This window comes from Zalophus californianus, chromosome 12, assembly GCF_009762305.2.
Source record: "Zalophus californianus isolate mZalCal1 chromosome 12, mZalCal1.pri.v2, whole genome shotgun sequence".
NCBI classification, from domain to species: Eukaryota; Metazoa; Chordata; class Mammalia; order Carnivora; family Otariidae; genus Zalophus; species Zalophus californianus.
The window spans coordinates 64,928,908-64,954,561 of record NC_045606.1 but is presented as its reverse complement, the minus strand read 5'-3'; the positions used below and the strand labels follow the sequence as shown (position 1 = coordinate 64,954,561).

The 25,654-nt window shown below is 39.7% G+C and overlaps 2 protein-coding genes across 9 annotated transcripts in view; one reads left to right on the top strand and one right to left on the bottom strand.

Annotated features, from left to right (window-relative positions):
- The window catches only part of LOC113911348, a 41,514-nt gene that overhangs the window by 13,396 nt on the left and 2,464 nt on the right, over positions 1-25,654 (bottom strand). For all 8 annotated transcript variants that reach the window (XR_003516444.2, XM_027573863.2, XM_027573864.2 and 5 more), the window contains one exon: positions 23,686-23,890. Coding sequence is in view for 7 of the 8 variants with exons in the window: in XM_035723304.1 (XP_035579197.1) it covers positions 23,686-23,890 (205 nt within the window). In the remaining variant the exon portion in view is untranslated. The remainder of the gene's footprint in view (positions 1-23,685; positions 23,891-25,654) is intronic.
- LOC113911350 (60S ribosomal protein L34-like) lies at positions 16,038-16,432 on the top strand. Its single transcript, XM_035723305.1, has one exon. It carries the CDS (start codon positions 16,060-16,062, stop codon positions 16,411-16,413), a length of 354 nt encoding a protein of 117 aa, XP_035579198.1. The 5' UTR covers positions 16,038-16,059; the 3' UTR covers positions 16,414-16,432.

Below are 25,654 nucleotides of genomic sequence, written 5' to 3'. Positions count from 1 at the left end.
TCCTTTCAAAGTTTAGATGAGCTCACTATTCAGCTCACACAGTTTCCACTGCCCAGAACTTGGAAAGAACAGCCTTTGGCCTGCAGGACGCCAGGCCCTCCAGGTCTGCAGACCTAGCACTGAGGTCTAATTCCAGCGCCAAGATTTAGACCCTGTAAGTAATAGTCCCCCACCCCCACTCCTTACTCAAGTGCATCATTGGAGAAGGTCTTCCTGAGCTGGGCAGTTCCATCTTGTCCACCATTTCCCGCTTTAGGACTGGGGTTTTGCAAGTGGATGTCCTGATAGAAGACCACAAATGCCGGGGGGTATGACGGAGAATGACTGAAACAGCTATCTTCTGCTCCCTTCCTTTCTTCTTGAGGCCATGTCCAGAAAGAACATACCCTTCTAGCCTTTCATAATTTGAAAGTTCACAAGGAAATTTTTGGTTAATTAAACGAGCATTTACATGTATTATGTGATAGGCGTTGGGAATACAGATAGGCACTGGGGAAGATGTCTGGTCTCTGCCTCCTTGAGGCTGACATTGCTGGCAGGGAGGCAGTAAAAGTCTGTCATTTGCCCCGTATTTTGTACCCCTCCAACCCTACCAAATATGGGCACATCTTCAAATACACACGCTGCCTCCTGTTCCCTCCGAGTCTCCTGGCACCAACTCCAGAAGTAAGAGTCTCTCCTTGTCTCTGGTTGGTCTTCATGTCCCTCAAACCCCGCCTCTAGTTCCAAGGAGTTTTATACGACACACCGATTAAGCAAGGACTCAGTGACAAATACTGCATTGGGTGCTATACTTGTAGGTCAGAAATCAAAAAGGAAATCTCTGATGACCAAGAAATCAACCATCTGGAAGGCAGCTGTTGCCATTTCCTCACTTTTAAAATAGTTTTATTTAAAAAAAAAATAACGCTTATACATTATCTTCCTTTAACTCAACCCTCACTCAAGCAAAATAAAACAAAGCGAAAAAATTGCTCACCTTTAAACCCAGGACAGGATCTTTAATGACAAGGATAGCCCTGCCAGCTCCTGGGAGGAGGTTCATTCTCTGGGTTTCTGCTACGGCCGGCCTCTTTCCCTTGCTCTCCTCCTAGTTTTGAGTTCCCCAGACTTGTGCATGATGAGCTGGACTCATCATTTTCCTTGGTGTAGAATCAGGAATTGGCCATAAAAGTATGTTCTTTCCAGTTGTTCTGGGTGCTAGAAGGTGCCTGCTCCAACTTCATCACTTTCTGAGCCTACCTCAAAACTTTCTAGGAGATTCAATGGCTGTACTATTGAAAAATGCTTGGAATCTTCTAGGATAACTCTCAGTCCACATTGTTGTGGCTCCTTGGTAATGGGTTGCCTATCCATCGCCCATCCACCCCCCCTGGCTCTTACTCATTGGCGGAGTGCTGGTTTTTTTCAGATGTAACCATCTCCTACCACCAGGGACTACATCTAGGTAAAATTATCCCCCTGGTCAGTGATTCATGTAGGGAAGTGCTTGTGACTTAATCCTGGTCAATAAGAATAAGTAAGTGAAGCAAGTGGTAGAAAGATCCACAAATGTTTCCTTACTCTTAACATGAAACTTAAGAAAATGATATGGTATGGTATGATAGTGGCTATTTGCTAACGAAGCTCATCTAAGGACAAAATTAACATGTGGCAGGTGGTAGGGCAGAAAGATGGAAAGAATGTGGGTCCTTGATTGATGATGGTGAGCTACTGAATCCAACTGACCATGGGACTACCCTACTCTAGACTTTTTATTATATAACACACCGCGTTTTTCTTATTGCTTAAGTCAGCTGGGTCAGCATTATCTATTACTTATACCTGAAGGCTTCCTGATACACCTGCCTATGTCCATTAATATGAACACCAAAGAACCTCAGCTGGTAGTCATAGGTAAGTTTTTGTTTGACCATTCTGTGATTTCAGGAGGAAAAGGACAGAATGAGGAATTCACGCCAGGGACTTATTTATTTAATTATGATCAAATTTTTAAAGATAACTGTAGAGCCACATGCAGTAGGAAAAACTAATACAGGGAGACCTGGTATATACCCTTCCACCAGTTTTCCCCAGTTGCACCATCTTACAGAGCTATCACACAGTATCACAACCAGAAAATTGACATTGATACAACCCACTGATCTTCAGATTTCACAGGTTTTATATGTCCTTGTTTGTGTATGAGCCTATTTTGTTGTATGCAATTTTATTCCATGTGTAGGTTTGTGTATTCACCATCATAGTCAAGCTACAGAACAGCTGGCCTTTAGTTTTTCAAGAAACTTCTAAACTTTTTTACCCTTTTGGCATTTCTCACAGTGCTTTTCAAACAGTGTTCCTTGGGATCCTTGAGGATCCACCTCACTTCAGTTGGAGCAGGTCCACATATGTGTATTTTATATTCTGAGCTTCATTACAAGCCTTCATCTGGGGAGTAAGTTCTTAGCTTAAAAACAAACAACAACAACAAAAAATGGAACTGATAATCTATGGTAAATACACCTTTGATATCCAAATAATATTACTTGGAGAGAGCATTTCAAGGCCCTTGATTATGTGACAGCTCTAATTATGTGACTAAACCAATGAACTCATGAAACAAACATGTATGTGATCAATGGTTGTGGGAGGCTTAATGTAGGCATGGTCCACAGGAGCTGAGCAGTTAGAGAAGGAACCCTGGAATTCCATGGCACAAACTCCTCACTCCTCTGCTGGGAAGTTAGCACTGACCCCCTGAAGTGTTTCCCAACTCCCTCCCTTGGTCAGGTCCCACCAGAACTGAACATTAAATCCTTTGTGTCAAAGGACAGGATTTGTTAGGGAACAGGTGATTTCAGCATGGTGCTGAGTAGCATTACAGAAGCTGGGAAGCATTGTTCTATAAGATGGATGCTTTCAGGTTCATCACCTGTCATGCAACAAGGTTCGTGATGAATTCCATGAGATCTCAAAGGCTTTACTGGGGAAATTTACAAAGCAAGAATGAACGAGAGAACAGAAGAGATGGACCATAATTCTCTGCTGGACACACCATGGGTGGACATTCCAGGGAAGGGAACTTGTTCCCTCGCTGCTCTCTTTATTGGGCAAGAGTGAGAATGACCTAGATGGTGGGGGGATAATCAAACTTCTTGGATATCATCCAGTCTGGGGTTAGATACTATGTCTTTATGGGAGCTGCCTGGGAAAACCAGTTGTCCAACACTTGAGGACCTTGGTTCTATGGAAGGGAGAAACTGGTTCCATTATAAGTTTGGGTGCAATCCCTTCTGTGGGAAGTGAGGAGCCCAGGTCCCAGCTGGCTCGTCCAAGCAACCCAGAATGAGGTCAGTTTTTGATAACCCTGCTTGTGGCACTGTGAGTCTTATTCATCTTTCCCCAGGACTTAGCACGGAGCCTGGCAAAGGATGGGTACGTGAGCAACGCATGGTGCGTTAATGAATAAATACACTTTGGTGCCAACTGAAAACAACGGATTTTGTTCTCACCGATGAAATGAGAGGAGATCAAATAAGAAACGTTGTTGCCCCCATTTCTTGAATCTGGGTAAGTCCATATGCATGCTCTGCCTCTGCTTTGGTAAAATCTCTTTGAAGAATCCCTAACGTTATGAGAAGGCTGCCTGGCAGCAAGGTCTACTTCTACTGAATTTCTATCATTTCCTTGCAACTCTGGCAAATCAGACCGTGGGATCTGGATCTGAGTGTCTGGGATCTGAGACACAGAGTAAAGGAAGTCTCCACAGGCGGCAGCAGCTCTGGAATTTCCCACAGCCACTCCTCCAACAAGCTTTGTAAATCTTCAGTGCTTTGATTGAATGAGATGCAAGCATAATGGGAAATAAGCCACTGTTTGCAAAATGTTTATGAAAACAACTTGAAAATTTACATCCCTAAAACAGTTTTCTGTAGGACAGTGTTTTCTAATCTCTTCCCCACTGAAAACCCCCTTTAATGTGATTTCCCCCACAGAATCCCTGCTTTGACAAGAAGCAAACACATTTGTTAAGTAACAATGAATTTATCTTCCCAAAAGGAAATCAAGGAATCAAGAGGTTTTTATTTTTTTCCAACTAAAAGTCATCCTTGAGGCTTTAAGTAAACAATTACTTTGAAGCCTCCTGAAAAACTGAAAGTAGCAGGAGGAATTCTCCCCTGCCCCCTCAGACTGCAGTTATTACGTTCTGAAACGGCTAAGCTTCTAGGTTTGACACTAGCGTTCCGGATGGCACCAGGCAGATGGCTCAAAATTAACACAAACCTGTGACTTGTAGGTTTTTTGCTATCAGTTTGTCCTCGTGCTGCACTGTGGGAGTTATTCCCGCCCCAAGTTCTCCCTGTCTAGGCGTCCTGCCGGGTGGGGACAGTTTTGTCTGCCAAGACTTTCGCCCCAGCTTTCTGTTAATGTGATACCTCGATGTCCAAAAAGCAAACTGGAGTATCCGATGCCTTTTACCTAAGGAGCTGTGCCTTTGAGATGCAGAATAAGTCACATGTCTCCCTAGATGAACCTTTTTTGTGGTACAAAGTTGTTACTTTAGGATGGGGAAAAAATTCTCAAGTAAGAGCATAATAAAGCAGTAAGCAATACCATTTTCTCAAAGAAAAAAATAATTATTATCTTCATAAATTGCCATAGCACTTTTTTGGGGGAAAAATTAGAATAAATAGGAGCTTGGAAATCTGACCTTGGCTGGTGTAAGGATAGAGAGAATCTGGTAGTTCTTAATTTCCCATTTAGGTTCTCAGTGTTCCAGGAAGCGGTTTGCTCAAGTTTCTTTTCTCCATTTAGCTCTCCTGAATGCCCAGCTTCAGTGCCTGGGCATTGCTGCCAAGGATCCTGCTGGTGCATTCAGCTGCCATTCAAGGAAACAGCCCTCCACACCGCCTCGTACTTGGAAGTCTGTCTTACAGCATAAAACAGGTGGAAGGACATTCTGCCTTTGGAGTTCTACTGGCATGTCTTGCTACTTCTATTGCTCAATGCCAAGAATGACAAAAATCTTTTGTGTATGTTTGGGGGTGGGAAAGACCAGATAGTACTGTGAATAACAGTTAACTTGCTGTTTGCGCAAGATTCCCAGGGCAGCTGTTGTAACTCAGGCGGCAATAACTCTAACACTTGGCTCTGTTGCTAGGATGGATTGATAGAAACTTTGGACAAATCATTTTAAAAATTATGCTCCTGTGATATGTTGAATATATCACTGATCAACTCAAAAGCTGAATATTTGTTAGTATCATATTAAGGAAGTACAGTGAGCATGTTCATCAACGGGGGTTGTGTTTACACTTCCATTTCCATTCTAATTTTCTGCTTTCAGTAAAGTCACTGGCATCTGTTGGTAAAAATTTGAACTGACCCAAGATTTGCAATCTGTAGTTACAACTGAGACCGGATTACCTTTTTGATATGCTGACAATCTTATTTACACTAACAAGTTAGTTAACTTCACAATGGAATTATAAATTCTAACTTGTGAATTTGCCAATCGTTTTTCTTAGCTAAAGGCTTTAACCTACGTTTAATTTTTAGTCTTGATGCATACATGTGCACATACATAAATGTTCTTTTATTTTTTGTGTAAGGAGAAAGATTATGTTAGTATTCAAATGGTAGATATTTACACTAAATTAAACTTAACACTTTAGTGTAAGATAAAAATGTGACCAACTGAAATAAATTATTTCTGGAAAATGTATTCTTGACATAAAGTTACATGAATCTCAACATTGTCAAGTTAAATCTCCTCAAGAGATTAATTAATGAGCATCAGTTTTAAAAATAGCTGCATGGTGGGGTGCCTGGGTGGCTCAGTAGGTTGAATGTCTGACTCTTGGTTTTGGCTCAGGTCATGACCTCAGGGTCTTGAGACTGAGCCAGGCCTCAGGCAAATTCTCTCTGCCTCTTCCTTTGCCCCTCCCCCACTGCTTGTGCATGTGTGCACTCTCTCTCTCTAAAAATAAATTAAAAAAATAAATAAAATAGTTGCACGGTTTTGCCTTCATCATTTCCTTTTTGTTGAACACATCCAGACCAACAATAAAGGATACAATTGCCCCTATTTCAGAATGGGTTTAGCATGGGCATTATTGATGCAGTTAATGATCCTGTATCACCAGCAAAGCATAGAATTCAAATTGACCTTGACCTAAAGTGACTTACATTTTAATTCGGTTATTTGATCACAGCTGGAAAATTGGACACATAGTAACAGCCATCCGGCCTGCCCTATGTCTGTTCATGCTGGCCACTCGCTACCTTGGCTTACCTATTTGGTCTCTTCTACTTTCTCATATTTGCCTCAACCTCCCTGATCCAAGCCTAGCATGGCCTCGGCTGTGGCACTGGCCAAGCTGGTTTGTCCTGCCCAGTAGCTGCCGTTCACCTGTGCCAGCCTTTCTCTCATTCCTGGTGCCTGATCGGCCCAGCAGCCTCTGCCGGTTTTGCCAGCTGCTTCCTAAGCTGGGCCTCAACAACTCCTGGGGTGGGCTCCTCCACCCTCACGCTTTCCCTTACACGCTTGATTTCTGCCTATGTTGGCAGCTATCAGCTCAGCTGCTGGTACTTGCGTGTGAGTGCGCCCGAGTACTGATAAAGCCAAAGCACAAGCTAAACTCTTGGCTCTCCCACACCGACTTTGGTCCTTCCCCCAACCTGTGGGACGTGGCACTGGTACTTGATCTTCCTGGGATTCTAATCTTGGTTTTCCACTTTTTCTTCGAGAATTCCTTCCCCCTTGCTGCCCCCTCCTTCCTGCTCTCAGCAATTACAGTAACGGTGAGGCCTCCTTCGTGTTGCCGTCTCGTTAATGCCTGCGAGTGGCCCAGCCCGGCGGGTCCCCAGGCCTGGCTCAGATTCACTTGGATGCTCTTGCTACCACCTGCTTATCTACCCTCCATAATTGCAGCGCTTCTTGGACAGGTTGATAGTGTTGCCTCTGTTCACCTGCCTAGGGTTTAAGGCAAAATATGCCTACAGATCAGAGCAGATGCGGCTAAATGTAGGTGGGAAAAGTGAAACTTACTGAGAGGAAGGAGTTATGGGAAAGGAGGTGGGATGCGAGAATCTAAGTGGAGGTATTGGTAGGAGCAAGAACGAAGAGCAGTGAAATGGAAGACCGTGGGAGTGAGGAGGCACTAGAAGGAGATTGTGAGTATTAAGAGAGCTATACTTGACCATGAAATCTTACCCATTCAGAGCCCTGGCATTTGACGATAGCATGCCCTACACACTTAATGGACACACTTTAATAGACCAATCCTCTTTAATTAATCAATGTCCTAGAAGATTTAATGAGAATAAAATGAAGAAAGGAAGTTCTCTTATTCCTTAAACGTAATTTGTGAATTCTCTGGGAGTAAGGCTGTTAGGTAGAGCAGTAAAGGAAATCTGCAGCTTTAACATGAGTTTTTAACGTAATTTTATCATATCCCCAAGAGATGATGTAATTGCTATTCGAGTGCAAAAATCCTGGGAAAAAAATGGACCAAAACATTATGTGATGAGGATGGTTTTCCACAAAATTAGATGGTTTCTTTCTGAAACAAGACAAAATAGGGCAATTCCCCATAGCAATAAGTGAGGGATGCTTCCATACTAAAAAGGAGTGGGAAACAGGTTGTTCAAAGGCAAATCATCATTATAATCTGTTATTCATGAAAATTTATATTTTTTAAACACAGTATTGGTGGACAAGTTATTAGATACTTGGGCAATCATCAAGATTTATTTTCACACTCTTAGCACCTATGTTGTTTCTATCCCTGATCACACTTTTTAAATTTACTTCAAGGTAAATGGTGGTTTAAAAGAATTTTCTTTTTTAAAGATTTTATTTATTTATCTGACAGAGAGAGAAACAGAGAGAGGGAACACAAGCAGGGGGAGTGGGAGAGGGAGAAGCAGACTCCCCGCTGAGCAGGGAGCCCGATGCGGGGCTCGATCCCAGGACCCTGAGATCATGACCTGAGCTGAAGGCAGACACATAACGACTGAGCCACCCAGGCGCCCCTTAAAAGGATTTTCTCGTGTCTCTTTTGAAATTGTGGACAGGAGTTGGTAGGAGTGGGAGGATGAGGGAGATAGAGGGGTGGCATTTTTGTGTTACTATAAAGCTTCCAGTGTTATAAGATTATATTTTTTATTATGCTCGGCCATTTTCCAGACTGATAGTTATTGATATCTACAATCAGAAATTCAAAAATCCTCTAACATGACTTATTTTATTTTCCTGATAAAGGATTGAGGGAGGATTCTACAGGTTGCAGCTTTAATAAAAGACCTTACTCTTATATTTGAAGGGTCCAGGAAGAGTAACTGAAACTGCCAAATATCTGCAGGTGATTCTAATACTATACACTCCCATCTGCAGTCCTTACAATTTGCCTACATATAGATTACAGATGTGAACAAAGTATGTCATGAAGTCAAAATTTTAACTATACACCTACATACTAATTTAAATAGTTAAATACACTCTATGTCCTAAAAAATGGGTATTCATACATTATGCAGTTTCCTTATCAAAGGACTGTAATAAAATTTTATTTCAGACAGAAAATGAAATTCTAAAGCACAGCACTTAAAATAAATTTTAAGCCTTTATAATTTTTATTTAACTATTTCACAGATCATTGAAATTCGTGCCCAGAGGATCTGGTCCAACTGATTCATTTTATAGATGAGAAAATTGAGAGCCCAGAGGACTATAGATAAAGTGCTGAAGACAGTAGAGTCAGGACAAGACTGTAAGACCACTAACTCCCAGGGACAAGAACTCTCCACTCTACCATACAGCCCAACAGCTCCAAAATGCATTTATTGGTGTTCATTACACATAGAAAAACTTTTGGGGGTATGAATTACCTGAATAGCCTAGGTCATCTTTGGAAACTACATGAAAAAGACTGAAAACAGACCATTTTTCTTAGTCTGTTTTTCCATGGTAAACAGATAAGATTAAAATCATGGCTGTTTCAAAAATTGTTTCCTCCACTAAATGGTAAACTTCTGTAAGGCCAAACTGCCTAATGAATAAGCAAAATCAGAGAGAACTGAGCTGCAGGTCTAAATTAGAACAAATGAAGACTGATGGTAAATGTAGCAAAATGGAGAAATCATTTATCTATATTTTTTTAATTTTTAAGATTTTTACAATTTATTTATCTGAATGAGAGAGAGCGCGAGCGAGCGTGCATGCGAGAGCATGAGCAGGGGGGAGAGGGAGAAGCAGGCTCCCCGCTAAGCTGGGAGCCTGGCATGGGGCTCAATCCCAGGACTCCAAGATCATAACCTGGGCTGAAGGCAGACGCTTAACCGGCTGAGCCCCCCAAGCACCCCTATCTATTTTTAATTCCAGCCTAATTAACATACAATGAGTGTTATATTAGTTTCAGGTGTACAATATAGTGATTTGACAATTCTCTACATTACTCAGCACTCATCACAGTAAGTGTGCTCTTAATCCCCATCACCTATTTCACTCATCTTCTCACCTACCTCCCCTCTAGTAACCATCAGTTTATTCTCTGTAGTTAGGAGTTTTTTTGGTTTGTCTTCTTTTTTTGTTTGCTTGTTTTGTTTCTTAAATTCCACATATGAACGAAATCATGGCATTTGTCTTTCTCTGACTTATTTCACTTAGCATTATACCCTCTCAATCCATCCATGTTGTTGCAAATGGCAAGATTTCATTTTTTTATGGCTGAGTAATATTCTCAAAATGGGTAAATCTTAAAAATACAATGTTAAGTAAAAAAAGCAAATTGCAGAAGGCTATATACAATATGGTGCTATTTTTTAGAAAAGGTTAAAATGTTCATTTATATATATTTTATTTAGGAATACATACATATGTTGTCAAGCTATAAAAACATGCATGGGATGATAAACGCCAAATTCTTGGTAGTGGTTACTTGAAGGGAAGGATGATGAGCAGTGGGGTTAGAAGAGATGGTACCAGGGATTTCTTCTGTATCTAAAATATTTTAGTTGTATTAAAAAATTCTTAGGGAAATGCTCAGGCAAATAAGGAAAATGTCAAAAATTGTCTTGGCTCGGGGCGCCTGGGTGGCTCAGTCGTTAAGCGTCTGCCTTCGGCTCAGGTCATGATCCCAGGGTCCTGGGATCGAGCCCCGCATCAGGCTCCCTGCTCGGCAGGAAGCCTGCTTCTCCCTCTCTCTCTGCCCCTGCTTGTGTTCCCTCTCTCGATGTCTTTCTCTCTCTGTCAAATAAATAAATAAAATATTAAAAAAAAAATTGTCTTGGCTGTATAATGGGCACCTGGAAGTTCATCTTATGATTCTTTATAATTTTCTATATCCTGGAAACATCTCATTATTAAAAAGGAATAATAATGGACTCAGGTTGCAGCAAGAGGAAACTGAATATTTGCACAAATGAGACATTTAGGAATATTTAAAAACATTTTTGATCTAAAACTTTGTTGACACAAGTCTATTTATGGATGAAGAATGTTATAGATTTAGCCCCATTTAAGAGTTGTAATTCAAATATAAACTGGTGTTCCATGAGATTCAGCCACTGCAGAGTTTCATTCAAAAAATATGTCTAATCCCAGAAGACATGGGAAATAATGAAGCCTCTAGGGTGGGTGTGGTTGCTGCCATTTGGCTCCCACACTACGCAAATACGCTTGTTTTTGACTGGGGAGATAGTACTATTGACATATGTGACAGCCAGCATAGGGATTTGACCCACCCTTGGGATGTATGACATGACTGGGCTTCTAGGGTTTTGTGTGCATTTATCTTCTCTGGGTAGGATGATAGCTGTGATTTATTCTCTCCCTGATCACCAATCAGATTCCTTATTTCTCTCCCCTTTTACAGAGAACTCTATGAATTATACAAGATTAAATCATTCCCAAACCTGGGATCCAAGATCCTACATTAGTTCTTCTTCCTTATCTATTTGAACATGTTTAAAACGGTGTATTCTCTAAGTCATGACTGTATTTTTTTCCTGATAAGGTGAACTTGTTTAATTTCTACTTTCTCGCTTGGAGTTCTGTAGTCCACACCAAGTTCTGTTTTTAGTTACTCTATAGTGTGTAGAATCAAAAATATGTTCTCTAATTTCGCTGCTGTTTGAATTCAAATTTTTTTTATCTGATCCCATCATTCATTAGTTTTCCCAAGCAGATTAGTAAATCAGTTATACAGCTAATTTATTAAATAGCAGTGATTACTAACTCAAGTATTCACGTAATTGTGTTCACATTTAGGGACATCTGAGACTCTGAACCATTTATGTTAGATTTCTAGAATTCCTTTCCCCTGAAGGAATGATTCAGGGCTAAAGTAGAATTTTTAAAACAATGACTCTCATTCAAAAATTATATGCTCGACCTAGCAAATGAAAAGGGACAGCAAAAAAGAAAAAGATGGGGATAGGAAATTGAAAAGGAACCAAGAACACAGAAGAAAGTGATAGGTTTAGGGTTGAAAAATTAGACTAAAAGAGAGGATGGAGAAAAAGCTTATCATCAATGCATGAAATGCAAATGTAATGGCATCGAGAAATAAAAATTGAGGTCAGGTTTCTCAATTATGATTAGACTCAAGGTACAGATCTGTGATTCCAGGGAGATTTAGCCTTAAGGATCCCTTATTCAGAGGCTAACACTGCATCTCTGGGGTTTATTTCTATCTTCTATTCACGAGTCCTTACCAGAACACAATGACATTTTTTCAGAGGCAGAAGTTACCTTTCCAAAAGAGGTAGCTTTCTACTTTTCCAAAAGAAGATACTAAGTTCCTGTCTAGTGGTAACTTTCTTTGTTTTTACTGGTATTATTTTATTATAGGACTCTGAAAATGATAGCTATGAAAATAGCTAAGATGTCACAAATGAAGAATTTTTGGTTCTGATTAAAAAATTGGAATAGGAAATGATGAAACGTTAAGGAAAAAAAGGAAAAAAAGCTTCTCCTTTCCTTTTCTCGGCAGATCAAATGCCGTTATCAAAGAACACAAGAAAATACTGCATACACAAGCAGAACTGTTTCTAAATAAAATGTTGAGAATGTAAATGCTGCATCAGTTCCTAATTAAGCATTCTGTAAATAAAGCCTTACTCTTCATCTTTGGTTTTATTGGAAACTTCCACTGGCAGAGATAGTGAATGGAGTGAAACAGTAGAGCCACCCAGTGGCTAATGTGGTTAACCACAGCAATAGTGCATTTCATGGTTCATTCTGTTTCCTGTTCTACAGATGAGTATATTTCCTCATGAAAATACGACACTAAGTACCTCTAAGAATAAATTTAATAATGTGATAGTAAATATGAAATCCGTAACTTGAATATAACTCTCAAATTAGGTCTTCATCTAAAATTCTGAAGAATTTGTGAGCAAATTTTTAAAATAAAAATATCATTCAATCCTGCTTACTCTCCAAAAAAAAGTAGTTTTTTAAACCACCAAAGTAGGTTACTTTTTTAGTATCAGTTTTGATTTTAGAAAATGTTCCTTATAGAGATTAAAACTTAAAACATGAAATTAACTTAAAGCCTCATGTCTGACTCCATCCAGATTGTCAATAAACAAAATACATTAGTATTTTAAAATATAAGCATTTAGGGCGCCTGGGTGGCTCAGTCATTAAGCGTCTGCCTTCGGCTCAGGTCATGATCCCAGGGTCCTGGGATCGAGTCCCACATCGGGCTCCCTGCTCAGCGGGAAGCCTGCTTCTCCCTCTCCCACTCCCCCTGCTTGTGTTCCTGCTCTCACTGTCTCTCTCTGTCAAATAGATAAATAAAATCTTAAAATATAAGCATTTATTTTTTTAAGATTTTATTTATCTATTTGACAGAGAGAGAGAGAGAGCGCACATAGGCAGGGGGAGTGGCAGGCAGAGAGGGAGGGAGAAGCAGGCTCCCTGCTGAGCAGGGAGCCTCACGACCCCAGCTGAAGACAGATGCTTAACCAACTGAGCCATCCAGGTGCCCCAAAATATAAGGGTTTATGAAAAGAACTGGTTGTCCTTGTAAAATGTATATTTTATTTAAAAATAAGAAAGGCCAAAACTGAGAATAATGCCAACACGGCTTGCTGCTGAATCAAGTGATAAGTGAGCTTTTGGGCGCGTGGGTGGCTCAGTTGGTTAAGTGATAAGTGAGCTTTTACAAGTTAAAAATTACTTTTTTCTTATCAAAATAGTAAAACAAATTTATTTAGAAAAATTAGAAAACATGGATAGGCAGAAAGAAGTATGGATAGTAGAAAACATGGATAGAAAACATGGATATGCAGAATTCACCACAATTCCACTATTGATATTTTGGTTAACGTATTTCCAGAAATTGTCTGTCATATATGGATTATATAATTTTCAAATGAAAAGGGGTTTTGCCAAACATAATCTTTGCAGTTTGTTTTTTACCTTATGCCATGAACCACTTCTATCTCAGTACATATTTATCTGTACGTAATTTTAAAAAAGCTGTATAATATTGCAGTATATGGTTATGCTATGCTTTATTTAACCAAACCCTCAGTACTGGATTTTTAGTTTTCATTTTTTGCTATTTTAAACAATGATCTAGAATATTCCTACATTCTTTTTAAACTATGGAATCATTATTTAAAGTGAATAGCCAAATAGGTATATTTTGCGACAATTTTTAAAAAAAATTATTTATTTTTTAAAATATTTATCTGAGAGAGAGAGAGCACATGAGAGGGGGGAGAGTCAGAGGGAGAAGCAGACTCCCCGCCGAGCAGAGAGCCCAATGTGGGACTTGATCCAGGGACTCCAGGATCATGACCTGAGCCCAAGGCAGTTGCTTAACCAACTGAGCCACCCAGGCGCCCCTGTAACAATTTTTAAATTGTGAAATATAACATAGAGAAAAAATACAATCGACTTACATACTTTAACCAACAGTTATAAAGTAAACAAGTGTATCTACCACCCAAGTCAAGAAATTGAATATTACTGGCCCTCAGAATACATCCCTACCCCTTCCTGATTACAGTCCTCTTTTACAATTTTGATATGCATTACCAAATTGTGCCCCAGAAATGTAGAATTCATTTACACTCCTGCAAGCAGTACATCAGGTGTCCACCTGAGAGAACAGTCATGAAGTAGCTGCAATCTGTTGGTCTATGAACCCAATAGTAAAAACTCATGGAATTATATCACATGTCACATTGGCAATGCTTATATTGTATGTTTGATTCCTATACAGTATTTGGAAATATAGCTCAGGTTTGAATTTTAGCTCACTTCTACCGTGATATTTCATACACACATCTTGGGCCTTTACTGACCTCTGAGGGAAGCTGCACCTACCCAAGTAGGAGTCTAATACAAGTGCAACACAGTTTGGGTACAGGAATGGGCTGTGGTTCAAACCGTTTTCTCAGTTTCCTGTCCTTTCCCTTGGGTTGATCACTCCTCAGTGTCAGACTGATACAGCACTGGACTTTGAAGTGGTTTTAAGATGAAAAGGGCCCATGAGAGGAAGACAGCCTACTTTTATTGGTATGGGGCCTGGATCTCCAAACCATATGTGTGAATGTATGTAGATATATAGTGTGTATGTACGTTTGTGTGTGTATACGTACATACCTCATACACTTAGAATTCACTACCCTTTGTCAACCTGTATATTATCAACTGAATAGGAAGTTAATCTTTTCCTATAGAAAAAAACAGTCCGATACCTGTTTGGGTCGGCTTTGGTAATTAAAGTATAATAACAAATAATGGCATGAAATAAATGAGTGAAATCTGTACCTCCAAGATTTTTATGAAAATATATTTTAAGCATATGGTAATGACAAAAGTCTTTTGAAATGAACACATTTTCAATTTCCCTTTCTGAATCTGGTAGATTAACAAGTTGCTTCCAAGGGAAAGAAAAATGGGTATAATTATTTGATGTCTTGGTATAGGCTTCTTTTGTGATTACCCTGTGATAATGATAAGTGAATGGCTCTAGCAACTGAATAGCTAAAAATGACATAACAGTTTTATTTGAAAATAAAACTATTTATAAAATGCCAGGAATAATATCTTTTTTTTAACTATTTAAACTCATGATGAAAAACTTTAGATGTCAGCTTAAAAATGCATGAGGGGTTTCACAGTTTAAAAAAATTATTTTGGAGCTGTAAGAACAAAAATTTTTGAAGATTACTATTTTAGGCCCTAAGACCCACCTGTAGCCAAATGAAAAGGAGGTTTCTTTATAATTTGGCCTTTTGGGTCAGAAGATGATGTCCTCTTTCTTCTTCTTTCTCTTTCCTTCCTCTTTTCCTTTCCTCTCCTTCCCCTCTTGCTTCTTCCTGTCTTTCTCCTCCTCCCCCTTCTTCTTCCTCCCCCTCCTCCTTCTTCCTCCCCCTCCTCCTCCTCCTTCTTCATCATCAACATCAAGCAATTCTCATTTATTGAGGTCTTACTATGTGCCAGGCACTGAACTAAGCAGTCTGCAGGCTTTATCTCTTTTAATCCTCACAGCACCCATGAGGTAGAAATTATTATCCTTATTTTATATTCAAAAGTACTAACACTCCCAGAGGTTAACTCACTTGCCCAAGATCATATAGATAAGTGATAGAGCCACATTTGAGCACAGGTTGGTCTGACTCCAGAGCCTAAGCTCTTAACTACTTCTACTGTGTTGCACAATAGTGTCATGGGAATAGAGAGCATGTATTGGCTAGCCTTTCCTTCTACATGTGTATTTTCTCTGGGGACTAGCTGAATGGACAGAATTCAAGGGTGAGATCCTGGGTCCCAGGCAGCTCTTGCATCCTTTTCACCAAAGATATGACTAGTTATCTAAATGGGGAAAAAAGGGGCACCTGGGTGGCTCAGTAGGTTAAGCATCTGCCTTCAGTTCAGGTCATGATCCCAGGGTCCTGGGATCGAGCCCCACATTAGGCTCCCTGCTCAGCGGGGAGTCTGCTTCTCCCTCTGCACCCTCTCCCCCAGTTCGTGCTTACTCTCTCTCTCTCTTTCAAATAAAATATTTAAAAAAATAAAGGGGGGGGGGACGGCGTCCGTAGGCATTCAGAATGGTCCAGCGTTTGACCTACCGTCGTAGGCTGTCCTATAATACAGCCTCTAACAAAACTAGGCTGTCCCGAACCCCTGGTAATAGAATCGTTTACCTTTATACCAAGAAGGTTGGGAAAGCACCAAAATCTGCATGTGGCGTGTGCCCAGGCCGACTTCGAGGAGTTCGTGCTGCGAGACCTAAAGTCCTTATGAGGTTGTCCAAAACGAAAAAACACGTCAGCAGGGCCTGTGGTGGTTCCATGTGTGCTAAGTGTGTTCGTGACAGGATCAAGCGTGCTTTTCTTATCGAGGAGCAGAAAATCGTTGTGAAAGTGTTGAAGGCCCAAGCACAGAGTGAGAAAGCTAAATAAAAAAATGAAGCTTTTTTGAGTAATAAAAAAAAAATCAGAAGGCTTGAAAAAAAAAATAAAGGGGGAAAAATGAATTCGTAGTATAAGGGGAGTATCTAAAGGTGCTCAGATGTCCCTCCTCTCCTGAAAATTCTGCCTTTCTTACTCCTTTCTGATTGTCCTCAATTAAAAACAAACCAACTTTTGGGGCACCTGGGTGGCTCAGTCATTAAGCATCTGCCTTCAGCTCAGGTCATGATCCCAGGGTCCTAGGATCGAGCCCCACACCGGGCTCCCTGTTCCGCGGGATGCCTGCTTCTCCCTCTCCCACTCCCCCTGCTTGTGTTCCCTCTCTCGCTGTGTCTCTCTCTAATAAATAAATAAAATCTTAAAAAAAAATAAAAACAAACCAACTTTAAAAAAGATAGGAATTTGAAACCTGGGTCTTAATTTCATTTTTCAGTTTGTTTTCAACTCTGCTAACTGAAAGTAGGTTTTGACAGGAAACAGGTTAGAAAGAACATTAGGTCACTGGACAGTGGAGGGTAGGTCTGAGAGAAAGGAGAAAGAAGCATGCAGTAAAGGGGAGATAAGAGAGAAAGTAAAAATTCTTCACAATCTTAAATAGGTCAAGTTTACATTTACATTTATAAATTTAAAGAAGTTTAAATACAATATAAGTCATACATATGATGGATATGTTGTTTTTGTCTACCAATAGCCCCTCTGAGAAAATCACCTCTCCAAATCCATGGCTCCTAGGAGGGCTGTCAGTCACGGTGCCTTGTTCCCACCACCCCCCCTCCAACAACAAGAGACCAAGATGGACCAATAAGAGTACTACATCTTCATGGATATAATGATTGGTCCAGGGTAGGCATCAGAGCCAAGCAAGGATAATCAGAATCTTTAATGAGATCTGATATATGGAAGTCATAAGTCTTAAAGATGTAGGCCATCTTTTCTACTGTGAGAATGCCCACTAAGGAATGATACCAATATATCATTGGGTAAACAAAGAATGGGAAAGAGAACTGAATCCAGCCATGCCTTTTTGATAGTTAGCTAGTATCGCTTGCAACAAAATAGACAAAATGGCATATTTTCAGAGAATTTCAAAATGTTGATGACTACACATTTTATACTACAGCTGAATTAAAGCAAGTTAAAAATAAAATAATGCCAAATTCTTACTTTCATTTCAAGCTTTACTTCAAGTGATTTAAAAATATAATGATCAATGAGTATCAAGAGTGACAAAATGCTCAGTTCCTTTGACTTAGTAATCATTCTCCTAGCAATATGTTTCAAGAATAAGGGCTAAGCACACCAACATATTTATAGGAGTATTATTTTTATTAATGAAAAATTGTGAACTCACCTATCACTTGAGAAACAACTAAATAAAATTATGGCATGTTAATACAGCATTATATTTTGAAACTCCAGCACTGATAATACGATTTTGTAAAATATAAAAGTAATCAAATAGAAATAAAAAGAATTTACAAAAACACCTCATAAGTGAAAAAAGTCATTTCTAAAATAGTGTATGTATACTATACTATTATTACAGCCTTATAAAACTATACATATACATGGATTCATTATAAATATGCATACATACATAATGAAAATTGGAACATAAAAGATAATGATAGTTGCTAACAGTGAGATTATAAAAATCCAACTAAAATTTCTTATAAAGTTAAAAAATAAGCTTTTAATAAAAAAATCATAGCTGATTTGTTTTTTTCCTATGATATTTCTATAAAATAGCAATCTAAAAATGGTTTCTATTAATAATAAGTCAAAATGAAATCATGTACCCAAATGGAGGCTTCTAAAGGAATTTTGAAAAAACTGGAGAACAAATACATAACTGGTGGGGAGCAGAGATCATGTCTCACGTGAATCTGAGAAAAAGTACCAAACTATGCAGAACACTCTCTTCCTTCTTTAAGTTTATTTATTTTCATTAATTCCTTGGCATCCTCACAAATGTGGGTGGTTTTTAGGGAGTGCCTCAAACTTTTCCCTTCCCGAAGCGTTACTCTGTAAGCTGTACTTTGGGGTGAGAGTGAACCGAAGATTGTTGTGTTAACCAAGGAATGGCTTTCATAGACACAAGATAAAAAGGCTACAAGCATATAATAACTATAGGAGATTCCAGTTACATGTAAAATAACAAATAACAAATTAAAATATTGAGTTTGGCAGGGGAGTTATCAGAAAAATGCCTGTGGTCTGGTCAATCATTAAATGACAGAAGGAAGTGTACAGGAGATAAGAATTAGGTATAATGCTGAAATTCCTGTGGTTGTTCGCTCTGTTTTTCTGGGTAGATAACAAACAAGTTTATAGTTAATCAGGGATGCTGCTTTTAGCTCCCTCAGATTCTCAGCAGATGTATGAAGAGTCACATCCCTGCATCACTTCTGAACTTTGTCTCTGTGACAATTCTGTAGTCTTTTTGCTAATCTCATGGTATAGATCCTTACTGACCCAGATATCTATCCTGTAGTTCTACCAGACACTCTATTGTCTATTATCACACACATGAAAGAGCATATGGATAGTTACACAAAAATCCTACAGAATCAGAAGCTAGAAGTGGTATTAAATAGGAACAAATAGGAAGTGCCATAAAATTAATGGACTTTTTTTTATCAACGGCTCTATCAATTATTAACTGGGTGACTTTGGGCAAATTACTTAGCTTCTCTAGAGCTCTTTTCCCTTCTCTGTAAAATGAGTTTTATCATTTAGTTGATAATATTTATTGTTGTTATACAATAGGAATTGTGCTGGGCAACAGTGATAAAAAATGGTTACGGCAGAATATCTAGCCTCAGGGAGCTCACAGTCAAGAGAAAGAACACACTTATCAAGAGATAATTGTCACATGGTAAATGTGATAGATTTCACATGGAAGCACAAAAAAAGCATCTAAGAATGGGGCAAGTTTGAAAATGGGGACTCAGTGTTTATCTTGAGGGGATTCAAGGAGATCACTGTACAAAAGCACCTAGCACACTCCACATTTGTAATAGACACTCTACCAAAGGTAAGTTGCCTTATTTTCATTCTTAAGTGATTTTAGTTACAAAGTCTTGCAACAGAACTGAGCATTTTGCACTGGGCAACATCAAAGTTGTGAAACATAAATCCCATCAGGGAGATAAAATCCTGCATTCTTTAAGAATGAGTGTTACATAGACTATACTCAAGAAGCTGTCCTATACTCTGTAAGCCTGGAATTTAACAAATTTTCTTAAAGCTAGCTTATTGTTTCAAAGACTCCACCACCTAGTTGACAAGCCATAGGGAGTCATGAAGAGAAATGCACAAAGAAACTAAGAAGGGTAAAAAATAGGAATTCAGCCAAGATTTTTCTCAAGAACTATGGCCTTTCCCCTGACCACTTTTTTTTTTTAAAGATTTTATTTATTTATTTATTTATTTGAGAGATAGAATGAGAGATAGAGAGCACGAGAGGGAAGAGGGTCAGAGGGAGAAGCCGACTCCCTGCCGAGCAGGGAGCCCAATGTGGGACTCAATCCCGGGACTCCAGGATCATGACCTGAGCCGAAGGCAGTCGCTTAACCGACTGAGCCACGCAGGAGCCCTATTTTTTTAAGATTTATTTTAGAGAGAGAGTGTGCGTGTGAGCCAGGGGAGGGGCAGAGGGAGAGGGAGACAAGCAGACTCCCTGATGAGCCTGAAATCAGGACCTGACCCGAAATCAAGAGTCAGATGCTTAACTGACTGAGCTACCCAAGCACCCCACCCCTGACCACTTTTATAACCATTTAAAAACTGTTATACATGTTTTTGGAACTACTTTTCAAGATAAGAAGTACAAAATCTTTGGAGTGTGAAAAGGCATAGAATGAATGAATGAATGAGTGAATGAAATGGGTTTCTAGTGTATAGTGTTTGAAATACTTGACTTAGCTGCCATACCCTCTTTCTCTTAGTCAAACCAATCAATTATTCTGCTGATCCTAGATCTGGCCTCAGAATCTTAACACAATTAACTAGGAAGTCACTACCAACAGAATGAAATTGCCATACTTACTGGAAGTGAAATGGGAGAGATGGTAGAGTGTGAAGAAAGGGGTTGAGGTCGTCCTTAAGAATGGCACAGTGAAAAAGAGGCATTAATAAGAGGGAGGTAGGCATGCATGCCTGGTAGTGTGGGGTCCACCTTCTCAGCTCCCTAGTGGCTGAACTGAAACAGTCTCAGTTGGGCCTGGGGAAAGACAGTGGATGGGGTTTTAATGAACACATAATCTGGGGGAAATGGGAGGAAAAGTTGGAAAAGGCCGAGGAAAGGAAAAAATCATGTCAAATTACTGTTTGCCTTTTGCAAATTGCCCCCGGCCCACTTTGATATAACAGATCACATATATTCCCTTCCTTTCCTCTTCTGCTTTTGGCTGAGGCATGAACTGGCTGGGGTGCAGAAGGGCCTGGGGCACCCCCTTACTTATTGTGTCTTATAGACATTTGTGTGCTTCTTGTTTTTTCCGACTAAGTTGCAAACTCCTCGAAGGCGAGTACATCTTACTATTCTTGCGAGTCCTCTGTAATAGTGACTAGCACAATTATTATTATGTAAATGGTGGACATTAAGTATCTTTGCAGTTGAGCTAAGAATCCACGTGCCTCTCTGCATATAATGGTCTCTGATTCAAACCATACTGTGTCCTAGAAAACATTCCCATCCTTTCAGGGTGCTGTCTCCCATCTGGCACCATAACTAGGGAGTTCATCTCAGTAGCAGCACCCCTTTCAGCCATACTTGCTCTACAAACAAGAGCAACCACAGAGCTTTACAAGCATGTGGGTGCTCCTCTCAGTAATGTGTTTCTCAATACCTTAGTGAAGTGCGTGCCTTCTGGGTCTTCTCATGGAACGTCGGAGGAGGTGGGTGGGTGTGAAGGTAACACAGGATAGAGTTTAACATTCCTATCTCCCTAGGCCCTTGGATTTCTTTATCTACATCATGCCAGGAAAGCTCTCGTATCTCAGCTGTATTAAATGTATGTCATGGTTGAGTCCAAATTTCAGTCAGTCAATCAATAAATTGTGAGAGCCACCTTCAGTTTAATGAACTAGCACATTAACTCTGGAATCTCTAGTAAGTACACTCATATTGAATAATTTGTCCCAATCTAGTATTATATTTCACCCCTCTCAGTCTAACACTCTTAGAATATACTGCCATGCGTGTTCCCAATTTCTGCTGATACAGGTTACCAAAGGCTTGCCATTATTTTGGTGTGTAAGCTATTTCTTCCTGGGTCATGGTGTGTACCTGTCCCCATGAAACATGCTGAGATTTAACTCTAGTTGTAAGTCTAGAGGATACAATAGGCAATAGCGGATGGTTATGGTGGGCCTTGAGGAGAATAAACATCCTCCAGATGAGATTACCATAGAGTTTTTAAGCAATGAGGCTAGTCTCCTGAGGGCAGGCTACTTTCACTAACCGAGGAGCCTTAGAATGACTTGTAGTTTCACAGTTTCATCTGGGTCTGAGCAGATGTCCCCATTCCAACTGCAGGATCCCGTTCGATACACTAACTTTAAAGTGAAAAATTTGATGTGAATTCAATTATTGCTATAATTTAGCAACTCTTAAAATTTTGTGCTTGATTTTCATCAGTATCATCCCTGTGTCTGCAAGAACTAAAAGATTCTTCTATAGCTTTCATGGAAGCATTCTGGTCTTCTACTGTGACTGGAACTGGGAGTTCAAAGATGAGTTTGTCATTTTCTTTTGATAAGTGCTAAAGTGCCCTCAGAAGAATCATACCACTGTCCTGATGGTCATCTTAACTGCCATAATGGTCAAGTGCATCAACACTTGAGCAATCCCTTGCTACAGTTGGCATGTCATCACAATCAATCACAAGTGATAGTTTAATTGTAATGCCCTTATCTCATTTCCCACTGGGAGGAGCTCCCCCAAAGGGCATGACCAAAGCAATTCCTAAATTCTTTGGATGTTTATCTCCTGGGACCACTACTGATGCCAATTCTGTATATCAGGGTCCAATCAAGAGAGAAATCAAACAATATTTTGAACATGGAAGGTTAAATATAAAGAATTATTCCTTATAACAGGGAATTGGAATGATAAAAAGTTGGTTAGTAGGAGCGAAGAGAATTCTAAAGAATATAGGAAGACCAGATACAGGGATTGTCTAACTGCTTAGGCTTGAGATTGACCCTTGTTAAAGAAGTCCAGTGACTGTGGCTCATTTGAGTTCAAAGCGGTTTGCTGAAGGTGCAAGGCTGCCTAAGGGGTGTGAGGGGCAGTTGTTTCTAGATGGTGTTGTATTGGTGGTCTCCACTGGGAGGCTGCTTGTGAAGCTGTTCATGAGGGTTACCTGCAAAGTTGTCGGAGAGGGCTCGTGGGGACTGCTACACAGCGCAGGCCTCTGGGCACTGTGGGAACCCAGAGCTGCAGAAGTCAGGTGTGCCGCGAGAGCCTACCTAAAGGAACATACGACACTACACAGATAGATAGCTCTTCTTCCTCCAGTGTCCCTCCGGTGCCCCCTACTGACAAAGCTTAGTTTCCTGACAGCTAGAGAAGGAGAACTATTTACAGGGTTTATCTCTATTATCACAAAGCAGGGAGTGAAGAGTATGTTTGGATTTTTGAGGCAAAAACTTGATAATTGGTTCAATAACCCATTTCCTTTAACCGGAAAAAAACTTACAATGAGGACTGGATTTTATTGGGGGCTCTGAAAGGCACTATAAATGGCCCCTTTGAGGAGCTGATAAAAACCATGGACTCTTCGTCTGGATGAATGCACACGTGTACATAAGTGCATGGTTCTGTAGACGATTCAAGGTATATCTCTGAACCCAGATTAAGAGATTAGGCCACGGGTAAGGCCTAATGACTATTCTCCAGTTCAATTTAGTGATTATTCTTAACTTTGTTTGAATGTAGAATAGTAAATGTAATATCCCCAAATTCAACTATGTTTGCTTTTAGTAACAAAGATACACACTTATAAACATTTGAGAAATAGAGCCAATAGTGTTAAGGATGGTTCTAATTTGGGAGTGAGGAAATTGGTGAAAGATCTCCAGGGAGAGAGAGAATGTCAGAGGAAAGGCAAGCAGTTGTGAAACAACAAGACTATGATTGGGATTTGGACTTGGATGGTTGTATATAGAAGGAATGGGGTGTCTATTATGACCTGTTATGCTTTGGTAAGGTACATTACGGTAGCTGGCTTCTAATATGAGACTGATGGTCCTTACCTCCTGGTATTCATGCTTGTATGTACTCTCCTCCCACGCTGACTCAGGGCTGGTTTCTGTGACCAAGAGAGCACCATGGAGGTGACAAGGTGTGATGTCCAAGATGAAAGGCATTCCTGCTTCTGCCTTTGTCTCTTGGACCTCTCATTCTGGGGGAATCCTGCTGCCATGTTGTGAGGACACTCAAGCAATGCCATGAAGAGACCTACATGGGTAGGAAGTGAGATTTCACATTAAGAACCAGTCCAGCTTGTCAGCCTTACAAGTGAGCCACTTTGGAAGAAGGACCTCCAGTCAGTCCCAACATTGCCTTCAGATAACTGAATGCCAGCTGAAATCTTGGCTACAATTTCATGAGAGACTCAAACTAAAACCACTAGCTAACCTATTCCCAAAATTCTGACCCATGGTTTTGGGTGTATATTGTTTTGCAGCAATAGAAAATCCATACATTTAGGTCAAAATTCTCTAAAGGTGAAAAGTATAAGGGATTTGCCCCTTCCTGCTTCTCTGATCACCTAAACAAGTCAGTGAGATGTTATTTGGCTACAATTTTCTCCAAGGACTGTCATAAGTAAGTCACAAGATTGAATTATCAGAGAGAGACTTCAGTCTCAGTCAAATGGTCACTCTAAGTATTGACTAAATATATAGTTTCTGAAAAGCAGAAATCCAACTGCTAAACCAGCTTATGAAGATTTCTACTAATATACAAATTAATAGAAATACAGATGTGTCCTTATGAAGACTGTTCTAGGGAAATCATGTGTCTAAATGCTTATTGCAGTCACCATAATTGATGAGGGGTATACAAACTACTGTGTCCAAAGGTGAGTTAGTATTCTGGGTGATCTGGAAACTATTCTTAAGGATGATTGAAGGATCTGGGACTTTTTAGTCTGGAGAAATCATAGAGAGCATTTATTCATTTGAAGGGCTGGCATGTGATATAAAAGTAAACATATTTTAGATTCATCAAGAGGAGAAAAGTTGCTTAATGACAAATAATAGGAAGGCATATTTTAATTCGCTTATAATAACTATGGCTGTTTCACAACAGGTCATGCTGTTGTAAAAACAACAGTGTTCCTTCTCCTTGGAATGGTTCAAGTCAAAGTTGGCTGACTATCCTTCAGAGATACGGTGATTCTGGCAGTAGCTGGAAAACTGATCTAGATAACTTCTAAGATGTTGTTCCTGAAAGCCTTCTCCCCCTGAATGTGTCTTGGTATGTATGAATATATTTAAATAAGAAAGTTCAGTGTAGTGGGAAGAGTCTGCATTATAGAGGAATCAGAACTAGCTGTGCGACTTTGGGCAAGACATTTAGCATTTCTGCGCTTCACTGTCCTCACTACCTCTCAGGGCTGTTCTGAGAACTCATTAGATGACACATCCCTCAAATCACCCATTTGGCATTTAATGCATGTGTGGTTTTCTTCCTTCCATTTCCACAATATGGTTTATAATCAAACATCTGGGACCCATTAAGATTTTGAAAGTGTAGTGTTGAAACGAGCTAATTTTCCTAGGCTTTAAGTGTAGGATTTCATTGTTTTTAAACAATGAACTTGATTAAGATTTGATTAGATACTGTGTGGCACAGCATTTAAAAAAAAAAAAAAGACAAGTTTGGTGTAAGTAGAAATAGAAGGAATCAGAAACCAGATGGCCAACATCATCTTTGAAATTTGCAAATGCAAGATCATCACTTGACTAAAGTCTTTCCTCTCAAGATTATTTAAAAAAAACAACAAAATACCAAAACACCACAAACTATATTATTCAACATCAGAAAGCATTTTACCTTCCTGGAAGATATTCCAAATTTCAGTTAAGAAAAGTTCAGTAACAAGCACTTTATTTTCTTTAGATTTTTAGAAGAAATTGGAATCTCACAGAACGAATCAATATACGCTTTTCTAGCTATCCTCCTTCCCACCCCAAAGATGAAAAGAATTGGAAAAAG